Source organism: Ornithorhynchus anatinus, chromosome X1, assembly GCF_004115215.2.
Source record: "Ornithorhynchus anatinus isolate Pmale09 chromosome X1, mOrnAna1.pri.v4, whole genome shotgun sequence".
In the NCBI taxonomy this organism is placed as follows: domain Eukaryota; kingdom Metazoa; phylum Chordata; class Mammalia; order Monotremata; family Ornithorhynchidae; genus Ornithorhynchus; species Ornithorhynchus anatinus.
In genome coordinates, this window is record NC_041749.1 from 110429558 (window position 1) to 110455760 (window position 26203).

Here is a 26203-nt window from a genome sequence, read left to right on the forward strand (position 1 = left end):
CTGGTGGATGATGATAATAATGATAGTAATAATAATACCCAGTGTGCCACCCCAGCCCCCGTTCCCCCTTCCCCCCTCCCTCCTGGGACTGGGACCAGGGTGCAGGGGGACCGAACGCCCTGGCTAAGACCACTCGAGTGGAAAGTAGGGGGCAAGCGGATGATCTCCCTTCCTCCTCTCTCGCCCCGCTGCAGTCTATTCTTCACTCCGCTGCCCGGCTCATCTTCCTCCAGAAACAATCTGGGCATGTCACTCCCCTTCTTAAACACCTCCAGTGGTTGTCTATCAACCTCCGCTCCAAACAAAAACTCCTCACTCTAGGCTTCGAGGCTCTCCATCACCTTGCCCCTTCCTACCTCTCCTCCCTTCTCTCTTTCTACCGCCCACCGCACGCTCCGCTCCTCCGCCGCCCACCTCCTCGCTGTCCCTCGGTCTCGCCCATCCCGCCGTCGACCCCTGGGCCACATCCTCCCGCGGTCCTGGAACGCCCTCCCTCCTCACCTCCGCCAAACTGATTCTCTTCCCCTCTTCAAAACCCTACTTAAAACTCACCTCCTCCAAGAGGCCTTCCCAGACTGAGCTCCCCTTCTCCCTCTACTCCCTCTACCACCCCCCCTTCACCTCTCCGCAGCTTAACCCTCTTTTCCCCCCACTTCCCTCTGCTCCTCCCCCTCTCCCTTCCCATCCCCTCAGCACTGTACTCGTCTGCTCAACTGTATATATTTTCATTACCCTATTTATTTTGTTAATGAATTGTACATCGCCTCGATTCTATTTAGTTGCCATTGTTTTTACGAGATGCTCTTCCCCTTGACTCTATTTATTGCCATTGTTCTCGTCTGTCCGTCTCCCCCGATTAGCCTGTAAGCCCGTCAAACGGCTGGGACTGTCTCTATCTGTTGCCGACTTGTTCATTCCAAGCGCTTAGTACAGTGCTCTGCACATAGTAAGTGCTCAATAAATACTATTGAATGAATGAATGAAAGAAGGCCGCCTCACTCACCTGGCTCCGAAGGGGAATGCTAGAGGGCTTGGTGTCCTGAGGGCTTAAGACCTCTGCGATCAGTGACACTCAAGGCTCCGCCCCAACCCAGACCAATAGCCCCAAGGGGGCTGAGGATTCCCCTGCATCCATGTTTAGGGGGAGGAAGAGTCAGGTTTCAGGAACTGGATGATTTAGTCCCAGAGGCCAGAGTGGGCAGGAGGGAGGGGTCCAGGACCCTTCCAGGCAGAAGCCTGGAGGGAGACTTGGAGCTGCAAACTGGGACCATTGGCCTGTGACCTTGGATCCCTTCGTTCTCTTCTGTCTCTTCTGTTCTCATAATATCCCAACTGTATTATTGTGTCAGCCTCCTCTCTGATCTCCCTTCCTCCTGTCTCTCCCCACTCCAGTCTATTTTTCATTCCGCTGCCCGGATCATCTTCCTACAGAAACGCTCTGGGCATGTCACTCCCCTCCTCAAAAACCTCCAGTGGTTGCCTATCAAACTCCGCACGAAACAAAAACTCCTCACTCTTGGCTTCAAAGCTCTCCATCCCCTTGCCCCCTCCTACCTCACCTCCCTTCTCTCTTTCTATTGCCCACCCCGTACACTCCGCTCCTCTGCCACTCACCTCCTCACCGTTCTCCATTCACGCCTATCCCGCCGTCGACCCCTGGCCCATGTCCTACCGCTGCCCTGGAATGCCCTCCCTCCTCACATCTGCCAAACTAACTCTCTACCCCTCTTCAAAGCCCTACTGAGAGCTTACTTCCTCCAGGAGGCCTTCCCAGACTGAGCCCCCCCTTTCTCTCTGTTCCCCCTCCCCTCCCCGCTCTGCTCTTCCCCCTTCCCCTCAGCACTGTGCTCATTTGTATATATTATTTATTACCCTATTCATTTTGTTAATGAGATGTATATCTCCTTGATTCTATTTATCTTGATGATGATGTCTTATTTTGTTTTGTTCTTTTTTGCTTCACTGTCTCCCCCATTTAGACTGTGAGCCCGTCATTGGGCAGAGATTGTCTCTGTTGCCAAATTGTACATTCTAAGCGCTTAGTACCGTGCTCTGCACACAATAAGCGCTCAATAAATACTATTGAATGAATGAATAAATGAATGAATGAACTGTAGGTGTGCCTCCCTAACCATCCCCTCCTTCTCACACCCTAGCCCTCCACTGCTGGCTCTCCTTCTCACTTCCACTCTTCAGGAGAGAACCGGGCACCAACTGGTTCTGCTGGGCTGGTGGGGGAGAAAGCCATTTTGGGGAGCAGTCAGAGTGTAGGGCTAGGTGGCAGGATGGGGCAAGGATCTTGCCCAGGAAATAATTGTGGCATTTAATTGTGGTATTTGTTAAGCACTTACTATGTGCCAGGCACGGTACCAAGCACTGGGGTGGACACAAGTAAATCGGGTTGGACACAGTCCCTGTCTTTCTACTAGGCCACGCTTCTTCCTCCCAAGCAAACCTCATGTTACTGACTCTTGAGTTTCTTGCCTCCAATCCATCACTTGTGCCTTTCTCTCGGCCATAAATTCCTACCCGGTCCATTTCAGCGTGGTTCAGTGGAAAGAGCACGGCCTTAGGAGTCAGAGGTCGTGGGTTCTAATCCCGGCTCCCCCACTTGTCTGCTGTGTGACTTTGGGCAAGTTACTTAACTTCTCTGTGCCTCAGTGACCTTATCTGTAAAATGGAGATTAAAGACTGTGAGCCCCACGTGGGACAGCCTGATTAGCTTGCGCTTAGAACAGTGCTTGGCATATAGTAGGTGCTTAACAAATACCATCACTATTATTATTATTTGGCCAAACCTGCCACTCCCCACCAAAGCCCACCTAACGAAAGTCATCTCCTCCAGCAGGCCGTTCCTAATTAATCCCCCTCCTCCCAGGCCTGCCTTCCCATTAGCCATTACAGTCCTGGTTTCTGCATAATGACGGGTGCTTGGCTCGTTCGCCTATTCTGCCCACTGTTAACTACCGTTTATTCATCCCTGTGTGTGTCCTATGTCCTTCAGTAGATTGTAAACTCCTCCAGGGCAAGGGGTGTGCTTTTTACTTCAGTCTGACTGTTGCCAGGTGCCTAATAGAGCTGGACCATGGCCAGCATTGAGGGGGGTGAAGATGGGCGAGTTGAGAAGCAGCGTGGTCTAGTGGCTAGAGCCCAAGCTTGGCAGTCAGGAGAGCCTGGTTTCTAATGGTAACTCTGCCACTTGTCTGCTATGTGACCTTGGGCCAATCACTTGACTTCTCTGTGCCTCAGATCCCTCACCTGCAAAATGGGGATTAAGACTGTGAGCCCCATGGGGGCCAGGCACTGTGTCCAAGCTGATGAGCTTGTATCTACCCCAGTGCTTAATATAGTACCTGGCACATAGTAGGCACTTTACAAATATTAAAAAATAGAGGAGGGGGAGCTACACAGTGCTGAGGGAGGGTGAGATGCTACCTGAGCTCAGGCAGAAGCAGCCCCAGAGGGCAACTTGAAAGAGAGGCCAGGAAGAGAATGCCTCCATTGATGCCCGGCTCCAGCTTGTCTGGTGGACGCCCACCTCCCACCCACGGGCTGCAGGGCCTGTGCCTTGTTCCCTGCTCAGGTCAGTCCTGCCCCTCCTGGGCTGTGTTCTGCCAAGGGAGTCCCCGTTCCTGCTCAGAAAGACTGCCTGTTCTCTCAGTCAAGGGGAAGGGATGGTGGAGGCAGCCAAGGACACAGAGAGTAGTGGTGAATGAGCAGGAAAATAAGTGCTTGGAGGAGAGGGCAAAATTAAATGAGAGACTTGGAGGTGGTGTGAAGGGAATGGGAAGAAATCAAATAAGGTGTGAGGAGAGCAAGACCCAGTAATAAGATGGATAGTAGCTGCAGAGAGGGAGAGAGAGACCCGACCCCCACCACACACACACACACACACCAGGGACTGGTGGGCCATGGCAGAATCTGTTCCTCTCCTTCACAAACCCTATATCAAGTCAACCCTGCCTCACCAGCTGTTCCAGCTCTACCCCTTGGAGGCCAGAGCCTGGAGGCAGGGAAAGTAAGGAGGTGGGACAGGAGTTGCGGTCAGGAGCGAGGGAGGAACCGGGATTCCTCAACTGTACCGACCACTCAGCCTCTTAGACAAGGGGGCTTTTTGTGTGTTTTAAAGTTTAAATTAAAGTCTGATGGGCCGGAGCCATTTTTCAGGTACAGTGTGCATGCCTCAATGTATGACCCAACTATAGGGAGGGAGGAGAGTTGCCAGCCAGGAGAGGAGTGGAAGGGTTTGGTTGGGTGGAAGGGGTGGGGGGTGGGGGGTGAGGGCAGGCATGGTCCTCCCCTCCCCCATAGAGAAGATCCATTCCTTCCCCCTTCCCATGTAACAGAGGCTCCGGTCACACAGGACTGGCTCTTGGGGGATTGCTGGCCAGAGCCTGGACACACAACTTCTGTGCTCAAGCACAATCAGGCACACAACCACACAACCCACACGGTCACACTACTCACCTCCACTTTCTCACACACACCATCACACATTGGCACAAATGTCAGCATCTTGGCTTCGGCCCAGAGATAAACCACCACAGTTCTTTAACTTTCTAGCTGCAAATCTGTTCTGTACATGTGTGGCTAGCTGGGGTAAACTGTATATATCTATATATAGAGAGAGATACACACACACACACACACACACACGGTGACTTGTGCACATCTATGCAGAATCAGCCCCTATGCTAAGGGCCCATACATGTTATCTTCCTCCTTCTCTCTGGGAGAATGGGGGCATGCAGGGGGAGATTGCTCCACACTGAGTCTGGCCACAGCTTCCAGGGCCTTCTTGGGGTCACAGCAGGAGACGACTGGTGGGGAAGGGGGAAGAAATCCTCTGCCCCCACTCCCTTGCTCTGGGGCTCCCCGCCAGCCTGGCAAGAGCAGCAGAATAAGCAGGGTAGGAAGGGATTTGGGAAAAGCCATTTCTGATATGTGGGTAAATTTCAGCCTGGTTGGAGACATGGTCAGCCAGGTCCAAGAGTGACGGAAAGGAGTTGGAGGACATGACCCTACTGAGGGCTCAGAGACCCCTGCCTCCCCCGACCTCTTTCTCTCCCCCTCTGCTTCTCCATTCTGGACTGGAGGAATTAGAGCACCTCAGGTTGAGCCACCTCCTCTCCCCACAAGTCTGGGGGTCTCCCTCGGCCATACCACTAATGACCTCCTGCTCAAGTCACCAACCAGGGCTCCTAGCAAGATTCTCTTGAGCCAGGTTGGCCCTGCCTGTAGCTGGAACTGCTCCCATGGCTGTGGGGAGCCTCCCATTTAGACTAAAGGAAGGTCCCTCTTAATCCGGCCCTGCAGAGGGAGGAGGTAATAATAATAACAATGTTGGTATTTGTTAAGCGCTTACTATGTGCAGAGCACTGTTCTAAGCACTGGGGTAGGCACAGGGGAATCAGGTTGTCCCACATGGGGCTCACAGTCTTAATCCCCATTTTACAGATGAGGTAACTGAGGCCCAGAGAAGTGAAGCGACTTGCCCACAGTCACACAGCTGACAAGTGGCAGAGCTGGGATTCGAACCCATGACCTCTTAACTCCAAAGCCCGTGCTCTTTTCACTGAGCCACGCTGCTTCTCATATCACATCAAAGTAGCTATTCAGCAGAGGAAATCAAGATTCAGGAGAACGTAGCACCTGGTCAGTGACAGAGATTGGTGAGCTGGGAGGGGAGGGGGGAGAGGGAAGGCTGGCAGAGAGAAGAGGGGCAGAAGACAGGCAAGCAGAGGGAGAAGGTGGTGGGGAGGGGAGAAGAGGTGAATCAGGGAAGTGGCCAAAGGGACAGACACATGCAGGATTGCTGCTATGCCCTTGGGGACAGGGTGGGTTTTAGACCACCCTGAAGACCAGGGGGCCCCATTTCCCCTTTCTCATAGCACAACTTCTGTTAGTTTTCAGAGTAGACTTTCAGGCTAATCCTCTTTCTTCCTTCCAGGAACCTTTTTTGCCAAGACCCCAGCTCCAAGGGATCCACCTCTCCTCATCCCATGGCCCGAGTTGGGGAAAAACAGGCCTGGCTTACTCCAAGGCAGTAAATCAAGTAGGGACACAAAGAAGAGGGGAGAATCCAGCACAGCCAGGTGTCTCTCAAGTCAGAAGCCCTTCCCCTGTACCCCAACTGGTGCTAGACTGAGGTGCCCCTCGCCCAGGGCTCACCCTGGGGACAGATGGTAGGGACCAGGATGCAGATGTACATCCTGGCCAGGGCTCTAGCCCCATGTGTTGGTGGTTGGGGGGTGCTGTGGGGAGAGATGGCAGGTGGAATGGGAATCAAGCTCAGCGGTAGAGCTGAGGTCTGGCTGAATGCCCTTGTCCCTGTGCCAGAACCTTCCTATTCTGCAGCTGTGTCCAGAAACGCACCCACCTCAGCCCCATCCCAGGGAAGAAAAGGGCAAGAACTCACTCCCCCCATCCCAAGCTGCAGGAAGACAGCTGAGTTAGGGGGGCAGGGGCCTCAGGGACAGGAGCCAGGGGAGTTCACGCAAAGGATTTAAGGAGTCCTGGGGGGTGCGGACGGGGCAAGCAAGACAGAAGACAGGAGGATGCTGGAACGGCCGTGTCCCCACTTCCCCGTCGTGGCTCAGGTGTCAGGAACTGAAGATCCGGTTGCCAAGGATTACAGGAATATGAGTGGAGGGTTAGAGCCTCCTCAGGCCAGACAAGAGCAGAGTAGGGGATGCGGAGGTAGGGGGGAGGGGAGGAACCTGAATTGGAAGCACCACGGGCAATGAGAATGAGGCCAGCAGGGAGTAAAATACTACAGATCCCTAGCTTTCCCTCCCTTCTCTACAGCCTCCCCTCCCCCACCAAACACACACACACATCAAGGGAAGGGGATGGAGCTATGTGCCATTCTGAGGTAGAACTATGGGGAGCAATGGAAGAGAAGCAGAGTTCAAATTTAGAGGTTCAAGCCCCTCCCACACCCAACCAAGCAGCTCATCTATCACCTTGGGTTCCAAGGGCTTATGAAGGAGGTGGCACTAGGTTGCCACGCCAAGCCTGGAGAAGGCAGCAGTGTGGTTTTAGTTTGCAGGGATGGAAAGTGGACTGACACGGGTTGGTAATGAGGGGCATCCTGCTGGAGATGGGCGAAGGGGCCAGGGCAAAGGGAGGCCCAAAAGAGAGTCCAGGGGGGCATTTATTGCAGCGGGGGGGGGGGGGGGGGCTGCACGGGCAGGTTCAAGACAGCACGAGGTCTTCCGCTTTCTGGTCCAGACTCTTGAGATCTTCCAGGAAGCGGGTGGGAGTGAGGATGTGGGAGGAGCCTGAAAAGGGAAACAGGGAGGGATAGAACACCCCCAACCAGCCTGCCTGCTCTTGGGCCGGCTCTGCTCTCCCTCCCACAACCCTGGCTTCCTGCCACCCCCGTTTCCTGAGTCCTCCTAGTGAACCCGGCACCTTCTCACGGCACTCACCGATCAGCACTTCCCATTTGCCTTCAGTGGCGTGGGTGACCTCATAGGCCGTGCGCATCTCGGACATGGTCACCCCTCCGATCACATAGACGATGAGGCGAGGTCCACCCCGGGATTCCACCCCTGCCTTGTGCCTGTGCCAGTGGCCAAACCGAGCACTGTGTGGAGAGGTGCGGAAGATCAGCTGGGAATGCTGCCTCCCTCTTGGCAGTCTGCGCCCCCACCCCTGAATCTCACATTTCTTCTTGCCCCTAGGACGCCTCCACCTCCACTAGCCCACCGCTACCTTAAACCTCAATACGTCTGCAATGGAACATCTCACCTTCTCGCCCCTTAACCGTCCTGTCTCAGTCCATCACACCACCACTCCCATGCCTGAAGCCTGCGAGCTTGGGGCTGTCCCTGACTCTCCACCACCCTTCAGCCCTCCCATCCAGTTAACTGCTAAACCTTGCGAGTTCCTCCTCCAGATCTACCCCTTCCTCTCCATCCCGGTTCAAGCTCTTGTCATCTCGCTGTCGGACTCCTGGATCGCCCTCCTCCCTCCCTCCCCCCCACCTCTAGTCCACACTTCGCTGCCTGGATCACTTCCCTACCACTTGGCTCCACCCCGGTCTCCCCTCTCAAAAGCCTCCAACGCCCTCCCACCCCCATTTTCCAAGGGCTTAGTACAGTGCCCCGCAAGCAGTAAGCGCTCAATAAATACGACTGATTTGATTTCCTTCCCTTCCAAGCAGAAACTCCTGACCGTCGGCTTCAAATCTCAGCATCGGCTCTCTCCATCTTCTGTGTCGGCTCTCTTCACCCACTACTCCCCAGGTTGCTCACCCTCTTCGTTCCTCTCAATCTCTCCTGACCGGATGCCGCGCTTTCCCCTTTCCCACCTCCCAGCCCTCGCTCAGGCCGCTCCCCCCGCCTGGTCCTCCTTCCCCACACAAATCCATCGAAACACAATCTCTCTCATCTTCACAGCCCCCTCTGATAAATCTTCCTGAATCAGTCCCCAACACCAACCTGAGCATTTATATACCTAGGCCCATCCTCAGCATACACGTACACACGCACACATCTAACTTACTTTCAGGTCTATCTCCCCCCCGTAGACTGTAGGCTCTCTGTGGCCAGGGATTGTTTCTACTAGGTTGTCTTCTCCAGGAGCTTGGCACAGTGCTCTGCACAGGGTAAGCGCTCGGGCAATACCACTGAGTGCTTGATATATACGTATGTCCAATGGTACAGATACACATTCAGCTCTCTGGTACTGACACATTCAGGCTGCTGCTCCCTCCTTGCTCCTCCTCTGACCCCGGCGATTTGTCTGTTTGGACCGTACGGGGCAGAGACGGTGTCTTCCGCTTCAGGCGCACTGACCCAAGGGCTCAGTGCGGTGCCTTGCCTACGGCAGGGGCTCGACAGAGGGCCAGTTCCTCACGCGCCTCCATTCCCGGCTGTCACCCCGTGTCCTCACCTGACGGCTGTCTGGGTGCTGGCTATCGGGGCTGGGTCGGACACAAAGGGCCACAGTCTCCGGTCCAGTTTATCCTCCACGGCGTCCTGGGAAAGGGGAAGGATGGGCCAACGAGGTGGGGGCGGAGGGGGCATTTTCTAGAACCCGGCAATCTCCCCCGCCTACCGTTTCCCGTCTCCCCACCCCCAGGGAGAGGAGGGACCTGGGCACTCTCTGCTGCAGCCTCTGCAAAGTGGGATGCCAATTCAATGCCCTCTAACGAGGGATTGGTTCTTAATCCTCCGACCGAGGAAAGCGGGGACAGGACAGCCGGAGCGGGGTTTGATTGGATTAGGATTTTGGAGGGGGATTCTGGCTGGGGTAGAAAAGTCCCCCGTGGCCCTGTCCCTGCTCTCCCACTTTGCCCTCCACCTCACCTCCATCACATCCTTAATGACGGGTGTCCAGCGGGACAGCTGATAGGTGGATTCCATTCGCTCCTTCCGCTCCCATTTATTCGAGACCTCAGAGACCTGAGAGGTGGAAAGACAGGGTCGCGGTCAGTGGGGCTTGTTGGGGGAAGCGGAAGGACAAACATTTTGGAGTCAGAAAAACCTACCTGGGGACATCAGGGCAGCTGGCAGGAAGAAGGAGGGAGGGAGAGAGGAAGAGGCTGAGCCCAGAGACAGAGCAGATGACGACGACGAAAGGGGACACGGAGGTTGGGGACCAGAGCGAAGAGGATGCAGGAGGGAGCAGGGCCTGCCACCCGAACCTGGCTGCCCGGGGGGGGGTGTCAGGAACCGCTGGGACTCCCCTTCCCCCAGACTTGGGGGGGGGTGGGAAAGGGGGAAAAGAGGGGGGAGTGGTCACAAGCAGTATCCTTGCCTGTCTCAGTGGCCTCTGGGCTGCTCAGTTCCCTTACCTTACCCCTCGGGCCTCTCTCCGGCCCCAGTCCCCAGCCCCTTCCATCTGTCCTCACGGCCCAGGAACTCACTGTTCCAGCTCCCTGCCCTCCAGGCATCGGGCTCCGAGGGCTGGCCGGGCCACCCTCCTGTCCTCTGGGGGGTTGCTCGCCTCCCCCTGCCCCCCACCCCAGATCCTGGACCCTCCCCACCCCCATACCCCGGCAGAGTGGGAGGTGACAATGACCCCCAGCTGCTCCAGGTTGCGGATGAGGCCGCTGTAAGCCTGCACGTTGGCATGCTGGATCAGCTTAGTCAGGTTCTCCTCGCTCACCCCTAGGGACAGACGGACAGATGGAGGGACGGACACTCCTCCCCCGCAACACACACAAGCACCAGACACCTCCCAACCCCCTGGGCCGAGAAACGCCTTCTCCAGCAGGGAGCGGAACGGAGCTGCAGCTCAGAGAGGGGTCAGGACTAGGAAAGTCCATGTGGTTGGGGTCTGGCCGGGGGGAGGAGAAGCCATCGGTGTGGATGGGCAGGAGGGAGGCCTCCCCCACGGCCCGCCACCCCCCGATCCCGGTACCATTCTTGTGCAAAACGTAGAGCAGCAGGATGCGGATCTTGCTGTAGGCCGGGACCCCGGGGTCCAGCAGCACGGGCACAATCAGCTTCATGGCGTCCTTGATCTTCTCTCCCTCTGCGTCCGTGCCCAGCGCTAAGTCCTGGAAGCGGGCGAGGAGCGTGGTCCCAAACTCCGTGGGGGGAGGATGGGGCCATTCCCCTTAGTCCTCTGACCGACGACTGCCCCAGCAGGGTTGTGCCACAATTTGGGGAGGGCCTGTACCACTGTTGGGGATGCCCACTCTCTCCCTCTCCTCTCAGTCTCCCAGTTCAGGACCCCAGGATCCTTCCCTCTCCCGCCCCGAGAACTGAGCATCCAGAGCCCCGACCTGCTCCACGCTGCACAGCTTCTCCACCGTCCCCTTAAAGTGTTTCATGCAGTCTTCAGCCAGGTGCAGATGTGTTGAGTACTGGGGAGCAGGAGGGAAGGAGAGAGAGCGGTCAGGGGACTGGGGCGTTCAGGACCAGACTGGGACCCGGGAGACAGGACACACGGGGTCACACGCAGCATGGGGAAGCCCAGCTGCCCCTCACCTTGCTCAGCTCCTTCTGATACTGAGGCATTTTCTTCAAGATCTGGGACAGGTCCTTGATGTTGGCCTGGGGATGCATGAAGGGGGCACTGAGGACCTGCCGTGCTCCCCCCACTCTCTCTCTCTCACACACACACACACACCCACCCATCCCCCTCCCTCACCACCCCAGCCGGCCACATCCTCACACCTTGTCCGTGGTCAGCCGCTTGCTCTCACAGAAAGTCTTCAGCAACTCTGTCACCTTCCTGTCCGGGAGGGAGCCAAGGCTGGAGCACAGGCTCCAGACAGGCCCCCTGTGGGGGAGGGAGAAAAAGGGGCCCAGAGACAGACAGACCAGAGGCCTTGGGGCAAAGGAGACAGGGTAGGCAGGCCAAGCAAGAGGTCCAGCCCAGTGAAGGGGAGTACTGGGCAAGAGGAGGTCAGAGGGGGCGGGGCAATCTCCTTACTTGGAGACGTCCGCAATGTGCATGTGCCTCAGCTCCAGCCAGAGCTCGTCATCCTCGTCCAGGAGCACGGCTTTCTCCCGTGAATCACTCAGCCCCGTTGTCTCATACCTGGCCAGGTGGTGAAGGGGGTGGGGGAAGAGGAGTTAAAGGATACAAGATCTAGCACCCCTTGCCATTATGCTTGAGCCCTCGCTCTCAACTCTCACACTGAGGCTGTTGCCCAATGCTGCCTCAAGTGTTTCTCAGATCCATTCCGGACCCCGGAGACAGCTTCCACACCGGCCTCTCCTCTCTCCAGTCCAGCAGTCCTTCTGCTGCCCAGATCACTTTTCTAAATTGTTGTCCCATGCACCTCTCTCCTCAAAAAACCTCCAAAAAGATTGCCCATTCCCTCCCCCACATCTCAGGGTGGGAGCCCCATGAGGAACAGGTATTGTGTCCAACCTGATTAATCTGTATCTACCCCGGCACTTAAAACAGTGCTTGGCACATAATAAGCACTTAACAAGTACCGTAATTATTAATCGTTATTAAGTAGGCTCCCACCTTGACTTTCCCACCCCCCTTTCTCCCAATCCACATGGGCTCACGCTCTTCAAGCCTTTCAAGCAAGCCTCACCGTGCTTCGCTCTCGACTTCCCCACCTCTACCCCCTTGCACATGCCCTCCCCGTTTCCATATACCAGACCCCTGTTCTCCCATCTTCAAAGCCCTGCCTCCTCCAGGAGGCCTTCCCCAACTTAGCACTCTACCTTCCCAGCTGCCCTCGGCACTTCTGCACATTCCCAGCTTCAGTGAACTTACACTTCTCTATCCTTTCTTGTTTCCGCTCTCAGCTGCCATAACACCGTTACTATCTCTTCCTCCACTGATTTCGAAACGGCTCGTGTCTGTCAGTCTTCCCCGTCAGAATGTAAGCTCCTTGAGGGAGGGGCCAGTGCCTCGTCCTCAACTGTGCTCTCCTCGTTCTCAACTGTGCTCTCCCAAGCGCTCGGTACAGTGCTCGGCATACGGTAGGCGCTCAATAAATACCACTGTTAGGCCAATGGTCCTCAACCCCTCCTCCCTTCCCGGATCCCAGCCCCACCCACTTGTAGGTGTCCTGCTGGATTTCGAGCAGGTCATAGGCCATGGCCTGGAAGCTGAGCTCGTGCAGCAAGGGTGACACTGGGTCATAACCGCGGTCCACGATCAGCAACTGGGAGCGCATCTTCTCTGGCCCCTGCAGGGGAGAAGAGCCACCGGCAAACAGCTTCCCCTCCATCCCCCCTCCCCCTCCACCCCAACCCATCCCCTCCCTCCGTCCCCAGGTCCCGGCGGTCCAGCTCTCACCTCACCCATGCTCGGGTTGTCGGCCTTAAAGGCGTTCAGTTTGGCCAGGACGGCGTGGGCAAGTTGACTGGTGCCATCGGGGCCCCTGGGGGGAGCGGGGACACTGAACAGAGAGCCCTCAAAAGAACCCAAGTGGCCCCACTGAACGGAGACCAAAGGTCGGGGGGGGACAGGAGGAGCAGAGTTTGCCTTTTCGGAGGGAAGTCCGACTCTCCCATGGCGGGGCGGGAGGGCTGGTGAGGAGACTGGAGGAGGAGGAGAAGATGGACGGAGACGGGCAGAGGCGGACGGCGGGCGGGAGGGGGCGGAGCCTCACTTGCGATAACGGATGGCCGGGTACTCGCGCAAGGTGGCGCAAAGTGTGGCGATCTGCTCGGCCAGAGCCTCCAGCTGCGGCCCTCGCTCCTCAAGCCGGAATGGGCAGAATAGGTTGTAGTTGCTCTCGGGGGCGTCCAGTGAATACACCTGGAGGGGAGGGAGCAGTAACTGAGAACCAGGAGATCCTGCCTCCCCCAGGCCCCATAATTCCGCCCCTACCCCCAATCCACAACCCCCTTCCCCCCGCCGGCCAGTCCCCACCTCGGGCCGCCCTCCAGACCCTCCCCGGTTCCCACCTGGGCCTCATAGGGCAGGAAAGCCACATGGATTTCCTTCAGCGTCTTGATAGCCTTTGCCAGCCGGGAGCGGCCCAGCTCATTGAAGAGGGGATCGGGGCAGGCTGGAGGAGGCAGGGAGAGAGCGGAGGGAGAAGGGGCAGGGCTCAGGATGGGAGTCTCCACCTTCCTCCCCGACCCAACACCTACCCTACCCCTGATCCTCATCTCTTCATCATCCCAACTTCCCTGGCCCTGTCCTCCCCTTCCCCAGGAGTCACTACTCACTGTCGGTGAAGAAGACATGGGCAGCCTTGTATGTATACGTAGGGATCCCCCTGAAGTCATTGATCAGGGCCCGGACTGACTGGAAGAGGAGAAGGAGGGTGGATTTCTTTCAACATTCTTTTTATTTATTTATTTTTTAATTGCATTTAAGCACCTACTATGTGCCAGGCACTGTAGGAAGCACCGGGGTAGTCACAAGATTAGCAGGTTGGACGCAGCCCCTGTCCCACACGGGGCTCACAGCCTTAATCCCCGTTTCATAGATGAGGTGACTGAGGCACAGTGAAATGACTTGCCCAAGGTCACACAGCAGACAAGTGGCAGAGCCAGGATTAGAACTCAGGTCCTTGCTCTATCCACTAGGCGGTCCCACCCCCTCCTTCGCCCCCACAGCCACTCCCTCACCTTCTCACAAGGGTTCAACAGGTAGATGGCCTCCAAGCTGGGGATGGGCTCCCGTCGCTTGTTGATGTCTTCAACGACTGTGAGGAGGGAGGGACAGGTGGATGGACATTGGGAGGAGAAGCCAATTCCCTCCCAGGCCAAGGAAGCCAGGCACCTGGAGCTCAGAAGGGGATGAGACCCCTGATCTGGACATCTTGTGGGGTTAGAACTAGGGTTAAAGTTGAGAAAGGGGTGGGAGTTGACCTCTGGGAAACTCCTGCTCCCACCATAAAAGGGAGACCCTGGGAGGCCGGGGCCCGTGCTAAGGGGCGCACTCACTGGTGATGCCCTCAGCCAGAATGTCCGACATCTTGCAGCAAGAGGACAGGATCCGCATGCTGGGATGGTCCATGATGAGCACCTGCAGGCACAACAGACACGTCCTGATGATCTGGCTCCCAGGCTGCCTCCCGGATTCTAACCCAGTCCCTCAGGTTGGTGGCGGGGCAGTGTGACCTAGAGCCATGAAACCCCAACTCTCCGCCCCCGCAGCTCAGCCCTCCATCCCATCCAGACAAAGGTCAAACTGGGAAAAAGCCTAGGCTTCCCAGACCTGGCCGCCTCATCTGATCCGAGTCTCTGACAGGTGCAGCCATGGAAACCAGATGTCCCATTCAACCTCATTCTAGGACTCTGGCCCCAAAGTGGGCGGAAGGGTAGGAAGCTCAGAGCCCAAATAAAAACAGTGACTCAGTGTGGCCCTGGCATCTTGCTCAAATCCCCTCTCACATTCTCTGGCTCAAAAGGTCAAATGGGGGGAGGGGGGGAAGGGGGCCCAGGTGGTGAGCGGGGGCTGGAATGAGGGCACAAAAGGTCTGCTCCCCCCGCCTCCCCCACGCAACAAAGACCCTTGACATCATAGAGTGCCCGCACTCTGGTGGGGGGGGGGGGGAGTGGGGGACAGTCCTGAGGCCAGAGGACCTGGTCAGGGGTGGAGCACGATGCTCGCCCATCAGGACCCAGACTGACTAGAAGAATCAGAGCCCCACACTGAACCGTCCCCCAGCTACGTCCGGCCCAGATCCAGAGGGAGGAGAGCCAGGTATTTCTCTCCCAGGGTCCTCTTGGGATCCCCTACCTTCCACTCTCCATCCTTCTTGACGCTCCTGATGACCCCACTCAGGATCTCTGGAAACAAGGAAGAAGATGGGCGAGGTGGGGGTCGGGGGGGGGGAGGAGAGATCGGGGTCCCCCACCTTCACCGCGAGACCCTGGGCTCCTCATCCATCCGTCCCCTTGAGGGGGGCTCGAGGGGGTGCGGCCTAGTCTCCAACCCCAGGGGAAGGGGGCGGGAGAAAGAGAGCGACCAGGTGGCCGGGCTACGAGGCCCATCCCTCAGAGCCAGAGACCGGGAGGCGGGACCCTCGGGGACCCCCACGCGGGTACGGGCGTGCTTTGGGAGAGAAGGATCTCCCGGGCTCTCTCTCCTCTAGACCGTAAGCTCCTTGTGGGCAGGGAACGTGACTCTTGTATGGTACTCTCCCAAGCGCTGAGTGCAGTCCTCTGCAACGCAGTAAGCGCTCCCTAAGTACGACCGACTCTTTCTGCCCCTGACGCCCCCGTCCCCCCTAGGGGGACGAAAACCACGACGGCCTCTGGGGAGTGGCGGGGCTCGAGCGGCAAAGCGGTCTGAGGCCCTTCCGCTTCCTCCTCCCCCAGGCCGAAAGGGAAGCACCGAGTCACTCCCCACGGCCCTCCCCTGCCCGATCCCCCTCGGGGACGGTTTTCGGGCCTCGGGCCCCGGACCCGGGAGGCTTGGCTTCGCAGAGAGAAGCGCCCGGGGAGGAGGGGGCGGGGAGGAAGGGTCGGGAGAAGTCGCTTTCCCGTTGCGGTGCCCAGATGAAAATGGTAAGATGGGGGCGGGGGGCGTCGGCGAGGGGGCCGCGGAGCCTCCTCAACCCCCGTGCCGTCGTAATATCCCACTCCTTTCTTCCCGTGACCTCAGGTGGCTTCGTTGAGGCGCCATGAACACCAGGGGGGGGAGGAAAAGCCCAGTCCCCCTTTGGGTGTATAGATTTCTCCCCAGGAGCCTCGTAAGTTATCACCCCCCGCCCAATCCCGGCCAGCAAACCAACTCGGCCGCGCTCCCCTCCCTCGGGCCCCTTTCCATCTCGGGGCGCCGTTGGCCCGCCTCGCCGATTCGCCCGCCGCCGCCCTCGGCCCCCGTTATCACTCCCGTCCGGCAGCAGGGGAGGGGCCGGCAGGGAGCGGCCGGCCGCGGCCAAACCCTCCCGTCCCTCCGCGAGCCGGGCGGCCGGGGCCGGGGCCGGGGGACCGGGGCCCGCTGCCCGCCTTCGAGACGGGGGGCCAAGGCCGCTCCGGCTCCCGGCGGCGGCGGCCTCCCCCAAGAGGAGGAGGATGAATCGAAGCCCGACCAGCCGCCCCAGCCCCTCCCCCGCCACTGGTACTGCGGCCGCCCGGCGACGACGCTCCCCCCTCGCCAAAGGGGGCACGGGACGAGCCTCACACCCAGGCTGATGGAGCTGCCGAGGATCTGCTACCCACTGCCGCCTTGGGGGTGAGTCGGCGACGGGACCGCGCGGGGGGGGGGGGGGCAGGGAAACGGAGGCACCCGACCCCCCACCCCCACCCCACCGGCCCCGGACCTCCCCGCCGTCCTCCCCGCCCAGCGGCGGCCCAGGCCGGGCCCGGCACTCACTCTCCCCCACCACCGCCTTCAGCCCCGAAGGCGCCATCTTCCTCCGGGCCCCCGACCCCACTTCCGCGTCTGGGTCCGAGTATTTAGAGGCGGAGATCTTTCTGCTCGTCATGTTTGCGGTCCGTCCCGCCCCTCGGCGACGTTTTCAAACCTTCCGTCGGCTTTCCCCTCGGCCCGTTCCACGCCCCGAGCCCCGCCCAGCCATTATCCACGCCCCTCCTCCCCCCCCCCCCCCCCGGCCAAGCACTGTTCTAAGCGCTGGGGCGGATAATAATAATAATAATAATGTTGGTATTTGTTAAGCGCTTACTATGTGCCGAACACTGTTCTGAGCGCTGGGGTAGACACAGGGGAATCAGGTTGTCCCACGTGGGGCTCCCAATCTTAATCCCCATTTGACAGATGAGGTCACTGAGGCGCCGAGAAGTGAAGTGACTTGCCCAAAGTCACCCAGCTGACAAGTGGCCGAGAAATCGGGTGGTCCCACGCGTGGGGCTCAGTCTTCATCCCCATTTGACAGATGAGGCACAGAGAATAATAACGTTGGTATTTGTTAAGCGCTTACTATGTGCAGAGCACTGTTCTAAACGCTGGGGGAGATACAGGGTCATCGGGTTGTCCCACGGGAGGCTCACAGTCAATCCCCGTTTTACAGATGAGGGAACTGAGGCACAGAGAAGTGAAGTGACTTGCCCACAGTCACACAGCTGACAAGTGGCAGAGCTGGGATTCGAACCCATGACCTCTGACTCCCAAGCCCGGGCTCTTGCCACTGAACCACGCTGCTTATGTTGGTATTTGTTAAGCGCTTACTCTGTGCAGAGCACTGTTCTAAGCGCTGGGGGACATACAGGGTCATCAGGTTGTCCCACGTGAGGCTCACAGTCAATCCCCGTTTTACAGACGAGGTAACTGAGGCACAGAGAAGTGAAGTGACTGGCCCACAGTCACACAGCTGACAAGTGGCGTCACTTGCCCGTTCGTTCCTCCCTCGTATTTATCGAGCGCTTACTGCGTGCAGAGCACTGGACCAAGCGCGTGGGAGGTACGATTCGGCCACGGAGACCATCCCTGGCCACAACGGGCTCACAGTCTAGAAGGGGCAGGGGGATGACGGGGGCTAAGCGCTTAGTGTGTGCCAAGCACTGGGGTAATAATGATGATGATGCTGGTGTTTGTTAAGCGCTTAGTGTGTGCCAAGCACTGTTCTAAGCGCTGGGGTGGATAGAAGGGAATCGGGTGGTCCCACGTGCGGGGCTCAATCTTCATCCCCATTTTACACGAGGTAACTGAGGCGCAGGGAAGCGAAGCGACTTGCCCAACGTCACCCAGCTGATAAGTGCGGTGCAGGGATCGGAACCCACGAAGTCCGAATCCCCAAACGGGGTTCTTTCCACTAAGCCAGGCTGCACCCTCGCTCTCCGCACCGTGATTCCGATGGTTATTTGCGTTCGAAGCGCTGGGGTGGATAGAAGCTAATAATAATGTTAGTGTTTGTTAAGAGCTTACTATGTGCAGAGCACTGTTCTAATTGCTGGGGTAGATACAGGGTCATCAGGTTGTCCCACGTGAGGCTCACAGTTAATCCCCACTTGACAGATGAGGTAACTGAGGCCCAGAGAAGTTAAGTGACTTGCCCAAAGTCACACAGCTAAGTGGCAGAGTCGGGATTCGAACCCATGACCTCTGACTCCCAAGCCCGGGCTCTTTCCACTGAGCCTCGCTGCTTCCCTAATCAGGTTGGACACGGTCCCTGTCCCACATGGGGCTCCCACCCAAAGTAGGAGGGAGAACGGGTATCGAATCTGCCAAGTGGCCTTCCCTGACCAGGCCCTCCTTTCCTCTTCTGCATCAACGCCCTCACCTGTTCCTTTTGTTCATTCCCGCCCCCCACCCTTCCCCTCAGCCCCACGACACTTCCGTACATATCCGTGATTTATTTATATTAATGTCTGTCTCCCCCTCTAGACTGTAAGATCGTTGTGGGGTAGGGAGTGTGCCTGTTTATTGTTATAGGGTACTCTCCCAGGCGCTTAGTACAGTGCTCTGCGCACGGTAAACGTTCAGTAACTACGGTTGACTGACTAGTTGAGGAAACCAAGGCACACGGAGAAGCGAAGTGACTTGTCCAAGGCCACGCGGCAAACAAGCCGCAGAACTGGGATTGGAGCCCAGGTCCTCTGATTCCCAGGCCCCATGCTGTTCTCCGCTCTGCCTCTCCCCACCTCTGGCACCTTTTTCATCCCCGAATTCACAGTGAAGATGGGGAACCTCGGGCTCTTCACCTTCAAGAGCCCTGACTCTTTTTACCCCCAAGGACCCGATAACTTGAGCCTCACACTCAAAATAAAGCTTCCCACCTCAGTGTCCCTTCCCTCCGGGTGTGACTGAGGTGTGGAGAGTTCCAATTTGGAGGCATTTACCAGCTCTTGTGCCATTCCTCCTTAGCACATGTACAGTCCTCTAGATTATAAACTCCTTGTGGGCAGGGATCGTTTACTGTACTCTCCCAAGTGCCTAATACGGTGCTCAGCACACAGTAAGCACTCCATAAACCCCAGATTGAATGTTTTTTTTCTCTCTCTCCTTGCCCTCCACCTTCACCAGTGGCACACACTGGGTTCCTGTCCTTTCCTGGTAGCCAGAACAGCTGTGGATTCTGGTTGAGAGGGGTGGATGAGGGACCTAGGGTTCTCGAAGGACACCCAGATGTTGGGAGCTAGGGGCCACAGTAGAAGCAGCATGGCATAGCGGACAGAGCCCGGGCCTGGGAGTCAGAAAGTCGTGGGTTCTACTCCTGGCTCCGCCACGTGTCTGCTGTGTGACCTTGGGCGAGTCACTTCTCTGTGAGCCCCACGTGGGACAGGGACTGGGTTCAACCCAATTTGCTTATATCCACCCCAGCGCTTAGTACAGTGCTTGGCACAGAGTGAGCACTTAACAAATACCGCAATGATTATTATTAGCTGAAAACAGGACACCTGGGTTCTCTTTCCAATCCAGAAAAACGGGAAAGCCAAGGGGAGAAGATGGCTACTGCTCCCAGTAAAAAAAAAAAAAGCGTTTTTAACTGGGCTTTAAAATTATGCAACTGGTAATGCAGCTAAGAGCCTAAGAGTCAGGGAGAAAGCTGTTAGGATTTCTGTCATCTGATCACCCCAAATTAAACCTCATCTCGTAATTGCAGGCCCCTGGGCTAATGACTACTGGACACAGTCGCTTAAAGGAGGAAGGTGGGGGGACAGGACAGGAAATGGGTCCATTTCTCCTTCCCACCCCACCGTGAGCCCTCACTCACTCATTGCTGCGGTCTGTCCCGTTTACCTACTTCAGGACTTGGCCATCTGCGGAGGACTGGGGGAAGCCGGGAGAGGCAGGACTTCCTGGGTCCAGTCTGGGAGAATGAGGGGACTGACTTGGGAGTGGGATGGGGCCTCTCGGCTCTGATTTTGAAGGCAACGGGGCCTCCTCCTACTCCCTCACCCCAAGATCAGCCCCTCAGGACCATTGTCATGGTAACTGACCCCAGCGCTTGGGCTGGAAGAAAGCTCGGGGCTGGGGGGAATGAGCCCCAGGAGCTGCTTCACCCCTCCCTCCCCCCGGGGGACCCCGAAGCCCAGAACATTGCCAAGGAGACAGCCGATCAATACCGGTTTGACCAGCGTTTCCAGACTGGTGGCCCTCAGTGAGGAAGGGAGCTAGCGGCAGGCTCTCTTGGGTGGGTGATGAGGAGGAGGAAGGAGGAGTTGTGCGTCTGGCCAGTTCCTTGGGGATGGATGGCAAGAGAGAGTCTCGCCTTCCAGAGAAGATTCCAGTGATCCACTCTCTTCCCCACAGACCTGAGCTGCGGGTGCCACCATCCAGACGTCAGGTCATAATGCCCGCCTGGTCCCGACCTACTGATGCTATAGGCCTCCAGGTACTGGCTTCTCAGATCCTCAGGGTGAGGAGAGAGGGGACGACTGGGGAGGAAAGGGTGAAGACTGAGTGATCTCTCTCCTGCAGGAGGGCTCTAGGCCCCCCGCCTCAAAGGCTCTGTTTTGTTCATGCACTCACCCTCCTGACTTCCCCTTATAAGGTACTGCCCACCACCTACCTGGAGAATCCTGAAGTAGAACGGCGCTACGCTGCCCCCGCCCCCGCCCCCGCCCGGCCTTCTCAACTCTCAGTAAGTTGACGGCAGAGACCCCGATGTTCCGTCTGAGAAGAGGGGTGAAGGTAGAGGAAAGGGTCAATCCGGAGTCAGTGATCAGGGCCGGGGGCGGAATGGGGCCCGAAGACCTGGAGTTTGGGTTGGGAGTCCGGGTTGGGTGACGGGTCTGGGGAGGGTCCAGCCACTGGCGGCTGACCGAGTGGGCGGCAGCCTCTTCTCCCCCCAGGAGGGTCAATCCAAGTGCTACAGCTGGAGAGGAGGGCTTGGCCCCCTGCAGTGCTGACTGGATTGAGCCAGCGGTGAAGATAGCCCGAGGAGGCTTGGGCCGGACCGGGAGGAACAAGGGGGCCCGGCTCAGGCTGAAGGGGCTACAGAGGTCTGAGCCAAGGCTCTGGGATCTGGGAGTTGCGGGCCGAAACCACAGGGACATTCATTCATTCATTCATTCAATAGTATTTATTGAGCGCTTACTATGTGCAGAGCACTGTACTAAGCGCTTGGGATGAACAAGTCGGCAACAGATAGAGACAGTCCCTGCCGTTTGACGGGCTTACAGTCTAATCGGGGGAGACGGACAGACAAGAACAATGGCACTAAACAGCGTCAAGGGGAAGAACATCTCGTAAAAACAATGGCAAATAAATAGAATCAAGGCGATGTACAATTCATTAACAAAATAAATAGGGTAACGAAAATATATACAGTTGAGCGGACGAGTACAGTGCTGTGGGGATGGGAAGGGAGAGGTGGAGGAGCAGAGGGAAAGGGGAAAATGAGGCTTTAGCTGCGGAGAGGTAAAGGGGGGATGGCAGAGGGAGTAGAGGGGGAAGAGGAGCTCAGTCTGGGAACGCCTCTAGGAGGAGGTGATTTTTAAGTAAGGTTTTGAAGAGGGAAAGAGAATCAGTTTGGCGGAGGTGAGGAGGGAGTGCGTTCCAGGACCGCGGGAGGACGTGACCCAGGGGTCGACGGCGGGATAGGCGAGACCGAGGGACGGCGAGGAGGTGGGCTGCAGAGGAGCGGAGCGTGCGGGGTGGGCGGTAGAAAGAGAGAAGGGAGGAGAGGTAGGAAGGGGCAAGGTGATGGAGAGCCTTGAAGCCTAGAGTGAGGAGTTTTTGTTTGGAGCGGAGGTCGATAGGCAACCACTGGAGTTGTTTAAGAAGGGGAGTGACATGCCCAGATCGTTTCTGCAGGAAGATGAGCCGGGCGGCGGAGTGAAGAGTAGACCGGAGCGGGGCGAGAGAGGAGGAAGGGAGGTCAGAGAGAAGGCTGACACAGTAGTCTAGCCGGGATATAACGAGAGCCCGTAATAGTAAGGCCAAGGGGGCTGGATTGCCCCCTCCACTCACCGTCTCCTCACACCCAAAGTCATTTTCCAAAAACAATCATCCGGGATAATCTTTATGGAGCTTAGGCTACAGAGGGACCAGATGGGGCTAGACCCACAGCCTGCCGGGCTGGAAATATGGATTTGGGGCTGCGGGGGTGGAGGCAGCGCAGGCGGTAGGGAATTCCAGGGTCTGCCGCACCTTTAAAAGCCCCATTCCGGCCCCTGGAGTGGAGGGATGGGGGACTGGTAGCCAGGGAGCGAGGCTCATCGGGAGCCTGTGGTGGAAGACCTGAGGGGTGGAGCTCAGGGATCAGGAGGCTGGGGAGCAGCTAGAGTCAGGGATCCACTGCGAGAATTGGGTGGGGGTGTTCTGATGTGATGGCTGAGCTGGAGAAGGAGGAGGGGAAGGACTCGGGTTCAAATCCTTCCAGTGGGGTAAGTAAGGGACCTAGGAATCCCTGGCCTGGGGAGGAGGCTGGGGCTGTGAGGGGCTGAGGAGGGGAAGGGCGAGCCCACCTCCTGCCTTGGCCCAGCTGCTTGGTCCCGAGTGATCTCTTAAGCACTAGGAAGCCTCAAGGAATTGAAATTTTGACCAGGCAAGCCAATGAATTGGCTCCCTTCAACCCTGAGGCCAGAACCCCAGGGAAGAGAGCCGAGGATGAGGTGGCCGCCCCAGCCCGGGACAGGGCGAGGGGGCTGGGGAGACCAGGAAGGAGCCCCACGTGGGGCGACCTGGGCCACGGATCCCTCGGGCAGAGAACCCCAGAGCAGGCCACCTAGGGCCTGGTCACGGGGACCCTACTCCCTCACCAGAGGGAAGGAGACAGGGTGAGCAGCGGGGCTTAGCTGCCGAGTGACCCTCAAATGCCCCCCATGAGGAGTCCCTCCTCTGCCCTCAATTCAGGGTATTCTTGGCAGTAGCAGCAGTCTCTCCCCAGAGCCAGCTGCCACGTGGCCGCAATCTACTTCTTGGCCGGGTCTCTGGGGGGCCTTGGGAGGGTTGAGAGTAGGGAGCCGACCCAATTCCCACAGTCAGTCAGATTACCAGCTCCTTGCTGTCCACCGCTCAGGCAGCTGAGTTCTGTCCCCCGCATCCTGAACCATGGTGAGAGTGATGGGGAGGAAGGTCAGGGGCTGCTCTGGGAAGTCTGGGTGGGGATGGGTCTCCATGGCCCAACTGGGAGAGGGAGGCAGGGGAGAGACTGGAGAGATCAAGGGAATGGAAACTCTGTGTATGGGGGTGGGGATAGGGGCAGGGCGCTCAGAGGAGACCAAGGAAGGTAAGTTGGGGTGGGGAAGGGCTTAAAGGGGCAGGGGGAAAGAGTTGGCTGACGCTGCTGCTAAACCGAAGGCCAAGGGGTAAGGTCGAGGGGCAGAAGCTGGGTGCCCAAAGGCTTCAGCCTCTTTCTGGGGGAAGGGCAGAGCTGGTTGCCCAGGGTGTGGATAGTCCCTGACCCCCTTCCCCCACCCCCTCCAGGCAGGCACCCCAGAGCAAGAGGGATTCTTCAATCTGCTGAGCCACGTACAGGGTGGGAGGATGGAAGAGCAGCGTTGCGCCCTTCGGACCAGGCCGGACCAACGAACCTCGGGAGCCAATCCCCCCAACCGTGAGTGCTCCCGGTCCCGCCCAGCCTCGGGCAGAGAACCCCAGAGCAGGCCACCTAGGGCCTGGTCACGGGGACCCTGCTCCCTCACCAGAGTCCTGGAGGTCTTCTGGGAACACTGGCCACCGCCAGGCCCCTGGAGAGCCACCTCCCGATCCCAACTCAACCTGACGCCAGCTGGGGACGGGGCACCGATCCCCCTCTTCGAGCGGCAGGTGGGACCCAGGAGTCCCCAGGACCCAGAAGCTCAGACCTCTCCGTTCAATCCCCCGCCCCTGCCGGGGCGGGGTGAAGCCCAGAGTCCCAGCCAGGGGCAGGCCTGGCTGGCTACGGCCGAATCCCTTCCTGTGGGCTGACCCCCGGTGCCCGTGTCTCCGCCCCAGAGGACGGCCCCGGGCCCGCTCCGGAGATGGACAACCTGATGGATATGTTGGCCCACACCCAGGGCCATCGCATGGATGACCAGCGAGTCAGCGTCTCCTACCTGCCCGGCTTCCGGCCCGGTGAAGACAGGGTAAGGAGAGGGGTTTAGCCTGGGCTTTGAGGGCGGGTCCAGGGGCTACCCGGGGCCCGAGGAACACGGCTGGAGGGAGAGGGAGGGGCAGGGGCAGGGGTGTTGATGCGGACCGTTGGTGGGAGCTGGGTCAGGTTCCAGTCCTACGAGGTCAAGTGGCTTCCTGCGAGGCCCCCTGGTGGGTCCTGGGGGTCACTGCAGCCAGACGGTCGGGGTGAGCAGAGGGGCGCAGGGCCGGAGGGGCGAGCGGGGAAGGAATGGGCAGGGGCTGTCAGCAGCCGCCCTCACAAAGCCCCAACGTGGGAGCTCTGGGGGGGGGGGGGGGGGCTGATCCTCCTCTTCTCCCCCAGAGGGCCTCGGAATCAGACACCTCCCCCTCATCGCAAATGCAGCTAAGCCAAGCGGGTAAGGGGGACGGCAGGTCAGACGGAGTCGCCGTGGGGCCCCGAACTCCACGGGGGCTGGGTGGGGACGGGCAGGCAGCTCTCCCGGGTCCTGGCAGTGGCCGGTGTTCCCGGAAGGCCGCCAGGATTCTGAGAGAAGTGGGGATGGGCTGGAGCGGGAGGGGCAGGGGCCCCGGAGCCGCATATCCCAGAGCCACCTGGACCTCTGTGCGTTCCAGAACCTGACCCCGGCCTTCCCGTCCCGCCCTCTTCCTCCTGCAGAAATGAGGGGCCGCCGAGCAGAGGACCACTCTGGTTCCCATCTCCAGTAACTCCAGAGCCGCAGCTCCATCAAACTGAATAAATTCAGCCCTTCCTTTGCTGTGTACCTGGCTGTCCGTTTGTCTGTGGCAAGGGGTCTGCCCCATGGTCTCCGCCCCATGGTCTCCAGGAAGACTGGGAACCACGGGATGGGGAAGGGGGTGGGGGAAGGCAGGTCGAGTCTGATGCAGAAGCCCTGGTGGAGGGAGAACAAGCCAGCCAGGTGGACAGCGTAGTCTCATGAGGTCTCCTGGAAGCGGGGTAGGGCCGGGCTGAGAACAGAGGGAAACCCGGGGGCACCAGAACACCTGGGCTACCAGCCAGAACGTCCCGTTCATCCTCCTTCCTTGCTAGCGTGGCCCAGCCCCCTGCCCGTTCGCTCCCCGGCCTGCGTTGGTCTCCTCCCTGGGGTCCCTCTCTCAGATGTTCCCGATCCCGAGCGAAAACCCAGAACCAGAGGCTCCCTTCTGCTCCCCAAGTTTGACCCTAAGATGGTTTCCCCGTTAAGTGGTGACGGGGAGGTTGGCAGGGAGAGGAGGAAGGGGGAGCAGTGTTGGCTAAAATTCCACCAGTGGAACGGGACCCCGAATGACAGGGAGCTGAGCCCGCCCCCACCAGCCACAACAACCCACAGGGTGTCATCCGACCCCCTCCACCACCTCTGAGATCCTAAACCAGTCCCCTTGACCCCTCTCTAAGGGACAGGAGGAGTCAGACAGCCACTGAGCCTCTGGGCCATCCTGGAGGTCAAGCCGGGATTCCAAAGTTCAGACAGAAGCAGGGGAAAGGTGGAGCTTAGCGGAACCCCTCCAACCCTTCCCCTCAACTACTCTCCACGCAAAGGAGAGAGTGAGAAAGAGGGAGAGGAGGATCTGGGGGAGGAGACGACAGCCCCAATCTACGTCTCCAGTCAAGCCCTCTCCGCCTGCCACAGCCCTGAGACATCCCGGCTGGAAGTCCCCTGCGTCGCCCTGCGACCCACCCCAACCCCTCCCCGAAGCCGATGCTCCCACTTTGTCCCTGCAGGACAGTGGGGGACACAGGCCCCAGCCCCCAACAGACTACAGGCACCCTTCTACCTGCGCCTCCAAGAGGAACAGCAGCTCCGACCCCCAAGCCTCTGGGCCCTGAAGTCGAGAGGACTCTGGCACCCGGCCCCTCCCTCTCCCTCTGCCGAGGGGTCAATAAATA

The 26203-nt window shown here is 58.5% G+C and overlaps 2 protein-coding genes across 9 annotated transcripts; one reads left to right on the plus strand and one right to left on the minus strand.

Moving 5' to 3' along the window:
• Positions 1–7138: 7138 nt before the first annotated feature.
• On the minus strand, positions 7139–16861 carry STXBP2 (syntaxin binding protein 2). 2 transcript variants are annotated; one of them, XM_029051566.2, is made up of 19 exons: positions 16711–16861; positions 15130–15179; positions 14331–14412; positions 14013–14089; positions 13608–13686; positions 13341–13444; positions 13043–13191; positions 12727–12811; positions 12486–12616; positions 11395–11502; positions 11136–11193; positions 10947–11012; positions 10742–10822; positions 10375–10513; positions 10006–10121; positions 9318–9413; positions 8902–8987; positions 7434–7591; positions 7139–7283 (listed from the first exon to the last, which is right to left on the minus strand). In XM_029051566.2, the coding sequence occupies exons 1-19, from the start codon at positions 16820–16822 to the stop codon at positions 7198–7200; spliced, it is 1863 nt and encodes a 620-aa protein (XP_028907399.1). In that variant the 5' UTR covers positions 16823–16861; the 3' UTR covers positions 7139–7197. The 2 variants fall into 2 exon arrangements, with proteins under 2 accessions (XP_028907399.1, XP_028907400.1); XM_029051567.2 differs by lacking the exons at positions 15130–15179; positions 16711–16861 and adding an exon at positions 14605–14789.
• On the plus strand, positions 14945–26183 carry PCP2 (Purkinje cell protein 2). Of its 7 annotated transcripts, XM_029051569.1 has the most exons (9): positions 14945–15093; positions 15711–15899; positions 15997–16569; positions 20548–20629; positions 20789–20878; positions 23668–23797; positions 24178–24308; positions 24659–24713; positions 24931–25079. In XM_029051569.1, the coding sequence occupies exons 3-9, from the start codon at positions 16016–16018 to the stop codon at positions 25053–25055; spliced, it is 1167 nt and encodes a 388-aa protein (XP_028907402.1). In that variant the 5' UTR covers positions 14945–15093; positions 15711–15899; positions 15997–16015; the 3' UTR covers positions 25056–25079. The 7 variants fall into 7 exon arrangements, with proteins under 7 accessions (XP_028907402.1, XP_028907401.1, XP_028907404.1 ...); XM_029051568.1 differs by lacking the exon at positions 15711–15899; XM_029051571.1 differs by lacking the exon at positions 15711–15899 and having other exon boundaries at positions 24974–25079.
• The last annotated feature ends 20 nt before the right edge of the window (positions 26184–26203 follow it).